The sequence below is a fragment of the Vombatus ursinus genome, unplaced genomic scaffold (genome assembly GCF_900497805.2).
Source record: "Vombatus ursinus unplaced genomic scaffold, bare-nosed wombat genome assembly UNPS02014791.1, whole genome shotgun sequence".
Lineage (NCBI taxonomy): Eukaryota > Metazoa > Chordata > Mammalia > Diprotodontia > Vombatidae > Vombatus > Vombatus ursinus.
Window position 1 is genome coordinate 63,489,677 of NW_020954569.1, and position 12,858 is coordinate 63,502,534.

The window sequence follows — 12,858 nt, forward strand, 5'->3', positions numbered from 1 at the left end:
AGACTAGGATTCTCTGACCCTGTAAACATCAGAGTGTGAATGGTGGGAAATGTGCTGTGAGTACGCTTGTTTGCCTGGGGAGCTATGCATCTGTTCTTAGTCTGTGCTGTGTGCCCTATGTGTGTGTCTCTGAGAATGCCTACTTGCTGGTGTCTGTATGTAGATGCACTTTCTGTGCCTGCCCCATATATGTCTGTGTGATGGTGAGGGTGGTAATGGTGGTAGGGGATGTCTATGCCCCGCATGTCTGTATGGGCTTTCTGGGAGATGCTGTCCAATGAATGCAAAAGGTCCCCATTCTTTCGCTCTCATGTTTAGGGGTGTCAAGCATCCTCTGTGCATCTGTCTGTGGAAATTGTATGCTTCACATATTCACGAACGTATATGTCCCAAGTACATCAGTCTATACTCCATGTGCAAGGTTGTATATACACCTGTGTGCCTAGTGGCCACTCACGCCTGTGTTCTGTGTGCACAGCATGGCCATATGTGTATTGTACTCCAAGTGCCTGAGCCCGCTGTGTGTACGTGTATATGTGCACCCCGAGGGCACGTTTGTGTGCGATTCGAGTGTGCACTCCGCCCACTGCCCGCCAGCTACGACCCGAGGCGTACCCCACCCCCCCGCAGTGATGCCCCCTCCCCCCGCCTCTCTGGCCGCCCTGATTGGCCGCCCCCTCGGGCCTCTCCACCTCTCCCCCAGCCCCTTTCTCCCTCCCTCCCCGTCCCCTCCCCTCCCGCTCCATCCCTGTCACCGGTGGAGCCGGCGGCGGGTCCCCGGCGGAGCCTGCGCTGCGCTCGGCTCCCATTGGCTGCCCTCGCCTTTGTGTGCCGGGCAGCTGCGGCCCCAGCCCCGCATTTGAATGTATAGAGGGGGATTGGAAGGGAACATTTCCATGGGCCATCTGTCTCTTCGCCAGCCAGCGCTGCCGCCGCCTCAGCCTCCGCAGCCTCCGCCCCGCTGCTGCCTCCGCCACCATCCCCTCTATCCCCTCCGTCCCCTCCATCCCCTCCATCCCCTCCATCCCCTTCATCCCCACCTCCTCCTCTACCACCTCCTCCGCCTCCTCCTCCTCCGCCTCCGCCTCCACCAGCGCCCGGGAGCAGCGCAACAAAGGGACCCCGCGCAGCAGCCGCGAGAGCAGCCGCCGCCGCTGCCGCCGCCGCCGCCGCCGCCGCCGCCGCCGCCGCCGCCGCCGCCGCCCCAGCTTCCAGGATGGTCCTAGTCCACGTAGGCTATCTCGTTCTTCCAGTATTTGGCTCTGTGCGAAACAGAGGTATCGCTTTTTCATTTCGGGGTCTGCTTTGGAGCTCGGATCGCCGTGGGCATGGGGGACGGGGAATGGAGGGAGAGACCTGGGTGCTGCAGCTGGTGGGGAGGGAGGGCTTTTGCAAGAAAGCAAGGTCTAGCCCTCTTTTTTGGGGGGGACCCCCTGAGTGTGGGGAGCCTGCTCCCTTGAGATCTATTGTAAGGAAGTTGGGGTTTGGCTGACACGGATCTTTCCCTCCCCCTTCTTTCCCTCCTTCCTCCCCCCTATTTTTTTTAATCCTTTGCGGCGGACTTGGTTCCCCCAAATCGCCCCCCCCTTCCCAGATGCCTAGATGCTCTAAAGAGGGAGAGAGACCTGATTGTGTGTGTACGTGTGTGTCTGTATGGAGTGTTTGATTTTTATGTAGCAGTGTGGGCTTCACAATATTTTATTTTGAGGTGTGTGCTCTGTTTAATTTGTATTTTTTGTCATTAATACCAGTGGCTGATCGCTGTTTAACTGGGATCTGTGGCTCTCTCTCCTTGCACTCCCCTACCCCACCCCCCAACCTCTTGTGGGCAGTAGCATGATCTCTCTTTCTCTCTCTTTCTCCCCCTCCCCCTCCTCCTTTTAAACCTTTTTGTTTGTTTGTTTATTGCCTCTGTGTTGTGCTATCCCCTTCCCGCAATTGTCTGAAACCGCTTTTGCTGTGAAGACGGGTTAAAAGATTCTTGGCGTGGTGTGGTGTGGTTGCAGTATGTGTGTGTATGTGTGCGTGTGTGTGTGTGTGTGTGCGTGCGTGCGCGCTCGTGTGTGTGTCCGTTTGACTTGGAGAGAGCTAGACATGTATTTCTGTTTTTCCCCGTGCCAGACTTGATCTGTATATTTGGTCCTTTGGGGATTGCAACCGTGTGTGAGGTTCAGGCTAGAGATCACCTCTCTGGCCAGGAGTCCTCCCCAACGCCATACATTTGCCACCGGGAGACAGTTACAAAGCAGCAGGCTGGCGGTGGGGGTTTTGTTTTTTAAATATGTGCTATGGGATGTGTTTGCACGGATTTCCCTCACATTCCCTTTCCCTCACATTCTGCTACAACAATAGGCTTGATTTTTTCCCCCCTTTCTTTCTCCCCCCACCCCATTTCTTCCATTTTCTTTCAATCAAAAACAAAAACAAAAACAAAAACAAAAACTGAAACAAACAAAAAACCCCCGAACCACCACCCAGTATTCATTTAGATTCTTTTTTTCCTTTTTTTTTTCTTTTTTCTTTTTTGGTATTCTGCCTTTGGATGCACATTTCTCCCCTTGGAAATGTTTCTTCTCCCTTCTCCACTCCACATTTGCCTGAAATCCCCACTGGATAATACCACACTAAAACAGAATGATGTCTACCCATGCAGACTCGCTCTTCTCTCAGTCAGCATTCCAGGTGGGGGTGGCCATACGCTAGTGCAGTGGGTTCCCCCTTGAAGATTGGCTGCCCTAGAGCCTTAAGTGAGCGTTAAAATGGAGACCCAGCCCTGATACAGCCAGCCCAGCCGCCAGTTCACTCACCCTCACCCTCATCCCCTGCCCCTTGTCCCCCACCTCCACCCCTCAACTCCTGGTGTGCCCAGAACGACTAGGTTGGACCGTAGGCCTGTTTGAACCGCAGTTTCTTGTGTGATGATAGAATGATGACATTCTGCATTTATCAAATCTTTTTTTTTTCTTCATTGTGTAGCACAGTGAATGGTCAACTTGCTGCTGTGTGCGCTGTGACCCTTCTGCCTCCGCATTTAGCTGTATTGTGACACCCCTCTTAACCATTTCCTGTTTCCATCTGAGGAAGGCATTGCTATTTAAGCTGCAGTATCCCCTATCTCAGGCCTGCCTGTCAATTAGAGGGAGAAAAAAAAAGGGCGGGGTAGGGTTAGGTGGTGGGGTAGAGAGGAGATTTTTCAGAAATGTTAATCCCCCCCCCTTTGTTTAAGCTTATCTTCCTATTACTTGCCATTTCCTCTTTTAGGGGTGTGGGACTGTACGCTCGGCAGAAATTCAAACATGATTAAGAAGGATGTTGAGCCTAAAAGTATAATTATAATTATCCTGATTAAATCATTATCATACTCATTAATACCACCAGATCTTTAAATGTCATTTCAGAAGACAAGATACAATTTCATGGCTTGAAATTCAAATTGCTTTAGCTGCTTTAAAAAAAAATATTTATATATATATATATATACACATATACATATATATATATATATATATATATATTTACTTGCCCCTTCTTTGGTCCTCTCCTTCCCCCAATTCCCCCCCCTCCAAAAAACAAACAACATTTACAAGTCACTCAAAGTTCTACTTTCCTGGTGTACACACTTCCCCTCAGAGGAGCTGTAAGCAGCAAAGGGGTGTGTGAGACTGTGGGCAAAATTTAGCATGATGTGCTAGGAACTCATGACCTTCCGATAGAGGATACTAATGCTTAAACCAACGAAGTCCTAAACCACAATCTTCTTGTAAAACTATTAGAGAGACTGTTAGCTTAAACCTGTTCTCTTTAGTTTCATTGTAGTAGTGTAGGAAACAGGCCATTTCAGAATAGCTGTAGAGAAATAACAACCATTTTTGTATCTTCATCTTGTTTAGCTAAGTACATTGCACTGTAAATTCCTGTTAAGTGGATTCATTTTGCTTTAGGTTTGGAGGCTGCGGTATCTTATTTTTCCAGTTATCTGGGTAAACATCGGCTTGCCTTGCAGCACCCAGGCATAACTGAACAAATTACATTTGGTCGGAGGCCAAAAAAAAAAAAAAATTAAATTCTTCAATTTAATGTCATTTGTTGCCATTCCAGAGCCTCTAGAAATTTGGTAGACAGAGGTTCCTGGCCTAAGGGGAGTGATTGCCACAGTTCCTTAAATATTGAGAACTAGTGCATCTTTGGACATTACATGTCATGCAGCCCTGGCCCTCAGTGCTGCCCCTTTAACTGTTGGCTACCATCTGTTCCCAAAAGCCAACTGCATGCCGGATGAACTGTCTTTAAAAACCCCTGAGACAAAAACAGTTACCACAGAATGGGGCCCCTGATTCGGGGTCCCTCTGAAATCACAAACCCAGAGAACCTTCCAATCTGGCAAATTTGGCATTTCATGGAAGGTGAAAAGGGGAAAAGAGTTCCCGGCAAAATGGGTTTCCATTCAACAGGGATAGCGTGTTCTGCTGTGCTGAATTACTTCCTGTTCTTATTTTGTGGGGTAATTTTTTCTGTATCAAATATCCTTTTGGTTGTGTATCTTTTTCACCTTTTCTTGTACTAAAACTAAAGCATGATCTGTATTTTTTTACATTCCCCAGTTGACAATGTAAATCGCTCGGTTAGAGACGTTACCCTGCTGAAATGTAATGTGGTCGTGTAGCCTGGACCATCTGCTCATTGTACGCTGCTTTTGTTCTGTTGCCCTTCCGAAGCATGGTGGGCCCGGCCTTTTTTTTGTATTGTGTGCATGACAACATTGTTACACACAGAATCCACTAATACTAATATACGAATCTCTCAATAAAGAAACTAGTTTTCCTATATTAACCTAGTGTGCTTTTTCTCTTGCTGTTTCCCCATTTATTGTCGTATCCTGCTGTTTAGATTTTTTTCCCTTGCTTTTCTATCCCCACCCTCACCTACTTCCACCCCCCCCATTGTAAGGTTTGAGTGAATGCCTTTTTTTTTTTTGGTTATAATAGATATGGTGACTTTAATCTCATCTACCCCATATCTCTTTCCATTAGCAGTCTGGGGCACAAGGATAAAAATCCTGCATCCCGCAAAGGGGGGTGGGGGTGGTCCACATCCACTGGGCTCTTGGCATAGTCCTCTCCTACTGTGGAATGAATGGCTCACTTGGGTACACACCTTATCCTTAGCTACTGGGGAGTGCCTAAAGACTACTCCTCATTACCCTTTAATTCCCTAGTAATGTGGGTGTCAGGATTAGGATGCTGGTAATCTAGGAGCCAACACCAAATGAGAGAAAAGGGATACAGTGCTAAAGGACTATTTGTTTGTTTAAAACTTTACTTCCTCTCCTGTATGTACAATGGTACCCATAATAGAAATTTGTGTCCTAGTCTAAGCAGGAAGAGTCGAGGTGAGATGTTCAGTGTCCCCGAGGTTAGCATCACTTTCTGTGAAATAGAAACTTACCACAGCCACATAAACATATATATATGTGTGTGTGTGGATAGATGTATATTAAAAGTAGTTGAACTCTGAGATAGAAACATTGCCTTAGAATTCCTGGTCAGCAGGTTCTTCAAAACAGAACCCTGTTTTGATTCAAGTTAAACAGCAGGACCAAGGATGGTGGGAATAAGAGCACTGCTCTTCTGAGCTGTCTTTGTTTGACAGGGATGTGCCAGAGGTGCTGCTGCAGCCTATTTCCCAGATCCCCAGTGGCCAAAACCATTCCATACCAACAATGAAAATTGGTTAAACTGTGGCACTTGCAACCTGGTTAAAAAAAAGACTTCTGACCTCTGTCATTATCTTAAGTAGATTTTTCTGGGGGGAGGGAGGGGAGGAAATCAGGACTCCCCGCCTCCAAAAAGAGATTCCCCTTTAAAAAATGCACATGTATTGTACAGGCATTTGAAAAGAAAGTAGTGAAATGCTTTTTTCCTCTCTTCCAAAGTGGAAACCAAATTCAAGCATTTGTCAATTACACCTATTCAATTTCTAGCCCTGAACAAGCCTTGTTAAATGAGGCGTGTTAGATACCAATGACATCAGTTGATTAAAGAAATTCACGGTTGCTTCAAATGGTCCTTTTGGAGAGCCATATCATTTTGCAAGGCAGTGCCTCCTCGCTTCCTCCAAGCCGTATCCTGAGTTTTCCTCTTCCATAATCCTTTTCCATGTATCTGGCCATCATGTCCCTCCTATGTGATCACACACAACACTCTTCTCTCTCCCTCTTGGTGTAATCTCTGCTCTGGCCCTTTGTTCTCTCGCTAGCCTACCCTATTCCAGATTGGGAAGCTTAGCTGACTTGCTGTGACACACGTATACACATACATGTAACAGAGGGAGGCTTGTGCTGTAGTTTGCATGAGAGAAAACATGCATGCCTACGGGGCTGATCATTTGATGACGTGACTGATTTTGTTTGTTTTTGTTATTGTTTTTGTTTTTATTTTTTGTTTTTGTTTTCTTTTTACATGAGGCAACTTTCAATTGTGTTTGTGGTCCGACCAAACCAAACCAACCCTTTCCCCCAACCCAACCCCAAACAGTAACAATAAATGTCCCCAAACCAGAAAAAAATAAAATAAAAACTAAATGCAAAAAACCTCCCCAGACAGGTCCTAGTCCTGTTAATACCAGGTACCCCAGGGCTGTGTCTGTCCTAGAAAGCAGCTTCATTCTAGCAAGATTAACCAACCCCAAATTTTGTTTTTGCAAATTAGTGATAAAGCATGTCAAAATTGTTTGTTTAATACATTTGGGGGTTAGTTTAGTAATCTAACAATACAAAAAAAACCCAAACAATTGGGTCAATGGGAACTCACACTAAGCAATTTATCATGTGCATACTATACTTGGACCTGGCTTGTTAGAGGCACATTCTTATCAAGGAGAGCACATTTCTCCCCTTAATTCCACTACCCTGGCAACCCAAAAGCTTTCATAGTTCATTTTCACTTTCTAATCCATCTAACACATCTCTGGTTTAATAAGTTTGACCCTGGGGTTTTGGAAAAGTCATCTATTAAGTTGATTCTTCATACTGCAGGCTTTGAAAAAAAATGGAAGACTGGTAAGTTACTATGACAGCTCCAGGTTCTGAGAGAGGGGCCTTCTCTCCCCAAACTAGTGTGGGATGAAGCCAACCTGACTTAATTAATGAGTTTCTTTAAATAACAGTTTTCCATAAACTGGCAAATATTATTAACATACAAGATGAAAAAAAAGTGACTGGCTTTATACCCTCATATGCAGCTTACAAACACTGCCAATATTTCCTCTTCTCATCTGCAGTATCCCCTCCTCCTCCCCCTCCGCCTACTTTGTCCCCGTCCTTGAAATAAGCATGCTGGAGTGTCACATTTGGAAACCTGTGGTTTACTGAGTCAAAGGGGAGAAGACAATTCAGAGAGGACTGTTCTGGACTCCAGATACACTGGCCTGGTCTGTTTCCTGGAGCATAAGATTTCAAGTGAAGGGAATGCTAATAATCTTTGAAGGGAATTGGCCTTGCTTTCTCAAGCTGACCACAAGACAAATATAATTTGATGTAAGTCTCAGTTTCTCCAGGGCCATGAAGCTCTTTGAAGGCCTCATTTCATTTGCTTAGTGTGGGTGTTAATGAATAGAAGTAGTATGTTAGTATCTTCTTAGTATTGGTAAAGGGCTTTTCAGGTGGTATTCATCAAAAGAGGAATCTTTATGCCTCCCAACAAATGGAGAAATGGTGCATTTGCAAGACCCAAAATGTCAGCACAACCCAAGGACTTTTCTTCTTTTAAAGAGAAAAAATGAAGCTAAGCCAATTGCAATGCCTGGATCTTCATCCATCTCTCTATTCATCCATCCGTCCATCCAACCATAACCATCTATGCATCTATCTATCCATCTAACCGACCAACCATCATTTAATATGCACCTGTTTTTAGTGGGAAGAGTACCAGATTTGGAGTTGAATCCCAGACCTCACTGTCTATGTGACCTTAGAAAACTGATTTAATTTCCCTAGGCCTCAGTTTCCTCATCTGCAAAATGAAGAGATTAGACTAGCTGACCTCTGAGATCCTTAAGTAGTTTTCAGCATCAAATTTATTATCCTATGATCCTTTGTGTGTAGCACTGTGTCAAGCAATGGAGGCATATGAAAAAATCTGAGACTCCATGTTAACCCTCTATTCTAGGATCTTGTTGGGAAGACAAGCCATATATGTGTATGAACATATGTAGATATATACACATATGTGTTATATATGTGTACGTGCATTTCATTTACACATGAAATGAGGTGGGGGTCAGACTAGAAGACTTAAGGCTCCCTCCTAGCTCTAATATTCTATAATTCTTTGAAAGATCAGAGGAGAGGGAGGTCCCATGTGAGGAGGAGGGAGCAGGGAAGGCTTCATGGAGAAGGATAGTAGATGGAGAGGATTTGGATATGAGGAAAGGACAGGGGAGAATATTCCAGGCAGAAGAACAACACGAGCAAAGATGGGACTGTGCATGATATTTTCCAAGGCTGAGGTGGCTGAAGAGAAAGTTAGAAAGACAGGTAAGCAATGGAAATCCTTTAAGGTCGATCAAAGGGATTTGACATTTAATCTGTAGAAAATGGGGAGACATTGGAGGTCTTTGATCAAGTGAGTGAAATCAAGTTAATGACCCTTCATTAAGTTCCATGTGCCAGATACTCCACTAAATGCTGAGGATGCAAAGAAAGGCAAGAACAATCCCTTGTCCTCAAGGATTTTACAATCTAATGGGAGAGACAAGATGTGATCAGCTGTGCACAAATATACACAGGATAACCTGGAGATGATCTCAGAGGGAAAGCAGTAGTATGGTATGGGGGTGGGGAAGGACAGGGGACCTGGAAAGACTTCTTGCAAAAAGTGGGAGAATCTAATGAGTATGTTCAAATTTGGAGGGTTGCATGTGGGAAGGAGATAATTGGGAGCTAGAAAGTCAATTTCGAAGCAACTCTAGTAAGCCAATTATGAGGGGATGAGGCAGTGTGGAGCAACAGATAGATGGATTTAGAGTCAGGAAGACCTGGGTTCAAAGTACACATTGGAGCACTAGCTGTGTGATCCTGGGCAAGTCACCTAACTTTTCTGTGCCTCAATTTCTGTAAAATGAGAGGGTAAGTCTCAATATTCTTTAACTCTAAATCTATCATCCTATGAATTATAGTGGTGGTAGTCATAGGAAGGGAATGGGTGCCAGAAACATGGTGAGGAAGGAGTGGATGAGACTTGGCAACTGATGAATGGCATAGGAGGGTGAAGGAGAGGGAAGAGTCAAAGATGATGAGTTTTGATTCTGGGTGACTAGGAGGATGGAAGTTCTATGAACAATGATAGGAGAGTTGTAAGGAGGAACTGGCTTTGTGGAGGGGAAGATGACTTTGGTTTTAGACAAATGGAGGTCGAGTTACAAGTGCGATATCCAAGAAGAAATATAAGAAGCTGTGGCTGGATCCTAAAAAAAAAAAAAGAAAGGTTAACATTGATGATTTGAAAGATAGATGGTGGGAAATATACCTCACATCTCTATTCTTTACTTAAAATAATAATCATGCTTTTAACTTTTCAAAGCATTTTCACAGATATGTGATGTAGTAGAAAGGTTCAAATCTCAACTCTGTCGTTCACTACATGTATGACCTTGAATAAGTAATTTAATTAACCTCAGTTTTCTCATCTGTAAAATGAGGTGTTTGGGCAAGATGACCTTCCCACTCTAAACCTCTGATCCTATAATCTAGTACATAATGAATGATTCCCCTGTAAATGTGAGCAATAACGGGAAGGGGCAGGGTAGAAGTGTTGATATCCTCATTTGTACAGGAGATAGGAGACCCAGGGTTGGTAAGTAAATTAGCCAAGGTTAACCAGGAAAATAACAAACGTTTTTATGTGATTTATGATGTGGATCATCTTGTGCACCATCCAGAAGATACCTAGGGACTACCAGTGGTTCATATAATAATAATAATAATAATAGCTAACATTTCTATAACACTTAATCTGTGCAAAGCACTGTGCTAATACGCATTTTATGATGATTATCTCTTAGACTATTTTTTAAGGAGTGCTAGTATAGACAAATCCTGGTGAATGGAAGGAAAGGAGGAAATGGGCAATGGTTATTAGATGGATGGTGAAGAAGTGAGGAAAGTAGAGTAAAGAAATAGAGAAGGAATGGGGCAGAGAAAAGAGGAAGGAGAGTTTGATTTCAAATGGAAACTTGATCAGAAGACGAGCCATGGCCTGAACAGTGGAAGAGGAAGGCTCTTGACTAAACATATTTTTGAAGAGACTGGAGGAAAGAGTGGCAGAAACTGGGGTGTCAGAGTTGAAGTGGGAGACTGAAAAGGAAAGAGCAGAGATGTGAGGTGAATCAGAGAGAGGAGGAAGGAGGGCTTCAGAGGCATTATTAAGTCTTACCTCTGTGTGGAAAAACAGGTGAGTGAATTCTTACCTCCTAAGCAAAGAGCTTTGGTGACCTGTGTTGAAAGAAAACTCTCTCCCACTGGGAAATTGCTCTACTCTGGTGCATGGAATTCCTCCATTAGTGAACTACTCAGGGGACCATCGATCGACTTTTAAAGCTGGATATGATCTCAGATAGTTGTGGTGTCAGAGGAAAGAGCCCTCCCAGACCTGGAGTCAGAAGACTTGATGACTCTGCTACTTACTAGCTGCATGGCTATGCATGAGCCACTCAGGCTCTTTGAGTCTTAGTTTTCTTATCAGTAAAATGGGTATAGTAATAGTTGTAATACCTACCTCAAAGGGTGATTGTGAAGAAAGGGCTTTTAAAATGCTATGTTAGCTATTTTTATCAGTTACCTCAGAGTAAAGCATTGCTCTTTCCTCTTTAGTCCTCCTTTAAAATGCAGATGTAACTGGAAGGGTTGCTTATTTCCTCTCTGGAAAAGTTTAATTACCTTAGATACAAAGCCAGTGGTCTAAGTTGGAATTCTGGTTCCCCAAGGAAAACTTTGCAAAGGAGTCTTACCGTTATTATTATTATTATTATTTTTATTTTTTTTTAGCCCACTGCCCCAAGAATGTTCTTCCTATGCTAAAAAGTTATTCGATAGTAGTTATGATTGCTTAATTCAAAACACCTGACCACTATGACTATTGCAATATCACACCTGCTGGAGGAGAAAACAGAAAAACAGAGAAAGTGAATGGTTTGCCAAAAGTCACACAGCAAGCAAGTTGGGGGTGAGCGTGGGGTGGGAAGGCATAGGGTAGGGTGAAGAGAGAATGACTCAAATCTAGCCTTGATGGTGACTGCTAGTCCAGAGTTCCATCTGTGGATTCCTTCAGTGCCTTGACAACCCCTAGGCACTAGCTTGAAAGAAGTATGTGGCTCCCCCCTCCATTTTTTTTAGTGCTGCCCAAACCTTGAATAGATCTGCTTTGATTCTCAGCAGAACTAAGCCTGGGGCCCTTTTCTTGAGGCTCTGGTCTCTCAATCATGGCCATAAACGGATGGGTTTCTTGTTACCAAGTCTTAACTAGAAAGCCTTGATGTTAATGTCTTTTGATGGAGTTGAAATGCCATGGGTCACAAGTTTACCCAGTCCTGATTTAACTGCTCCATTGCCACAGCTAATGTTGGCTATCTGTACATGTGTGCATGCATGTGCATGTGCATGCTTGTGCACATGTGGGTGGGGGTGTTGGCAGGGAGAGAAAGGGCATAAAAGGAATACCATTCCTAACCAGGTTCATCCCTGTCAATGGCACTCTATTGGGCACTGTGCTTTTAATGGAGACAATTAGGGAAAAATGGTTAGGGTTGGGGGAAAATAAGAAGTAGCTCCAAAATCAGGAGCCCTGGTCTCTGGGATGGAGGTCCAGCCCCTAACATACTGTGTAATCCTGGGCAAGTTACTTCCCATATCTGAACCTCATTTTCTTCATTTGTAAAATGGGTTGCACTTCTTAACTCATAGGACTGTTAGGAGTAAAGTGTTTGTAAATCTGAAAGTGATTTGTATCATTTTCATCAAAAATAGCTAAGTGAGCTATTTAAAAAAATATTTACCATATTCTTAGGATCAACTGAAATCATGTTTGTGGAAACATTTTGGAAAGCATGTATAAGGCATTATTATCATTTTAATAATGATGATGTTAGGGAATAATAAAAAAGCCCTAAATTGGGCATCAGAAACCCTTGATTCAAGGTTCTGGTACCAGATGTGCCACTTACTGGCTGTGTGATTCTAAGCCATTCACTTAACCTCTCTAAATCAAAGTTGATCCTGTCTAACATGAGGGAATAGGACTAGATAATTTCTCAGGTCCTTTCCAGCTCTAATATTCTAGGCTTTCCTCTCCTTATTTATCCAATGCATTTTTCTTTCATTGTTTCATTTCTTTCTGTGAAGAAGACAACATTAGTGATCCATTTGGCAGGTGAGGGAACTGAGGTCTGGAAAGCTCAAGTGACCCACCTTAAAGGCCATAAGTATCCCAGCCATGACTAGATCTTCAGTGCCTTGACTCTGAGTCTAGGGTTATTTTCACTAACACACCCCAAAGCCATGCTCACTGTAGCCTTTAAGCAAATAAGGTTCCCACTGGCATAGACATTTTATAAATTCATTTTCATTGAACTGTGTCACTGAGCTGAGCTGCTACAAAACAGAACCTGGGAGGGGAATGAATGGGAAGGTGGGGATGCAGCAGGGCAGAAATGGGGCATCACTCTTCCAGAGCCAGCAGCAGTTTCCTACCCAGCTTTAGGAACAATGACACAAGTGTCACCCACCTCATTACCTGCCATGCACCTGAGGGAGCAGGCATTGCAGTGGTTTCCTTGATGAATCAGCCCGGTGGAGTCTGGGATTGG

At 44.1% G+C, this 12,858-nt stretch overlaps 1 protein-coding gene across 1 annotated transcript in view; it reads left to right on the forward strand.

The window, feature by feature from the left end:
- The first annotated feature begins 1,216 nt into the window (after positions 1-1,216).
- RNF165 (ring finger protein 165) overlaps positions 1,217-12,858 on the forward strand; it is a 159,344-nt gene continuing 147,702 nt past the window's right edge. The window contains exon 1 of the mRNA XM_027868775.1: positions 1,217-1,277. Coding sequence (XP_027724576.1) covers positions 1,217-1,277 — 61 coding nt within the window. The remainder of the gene's footprint in view (positions 1,278-12,858) is intronic.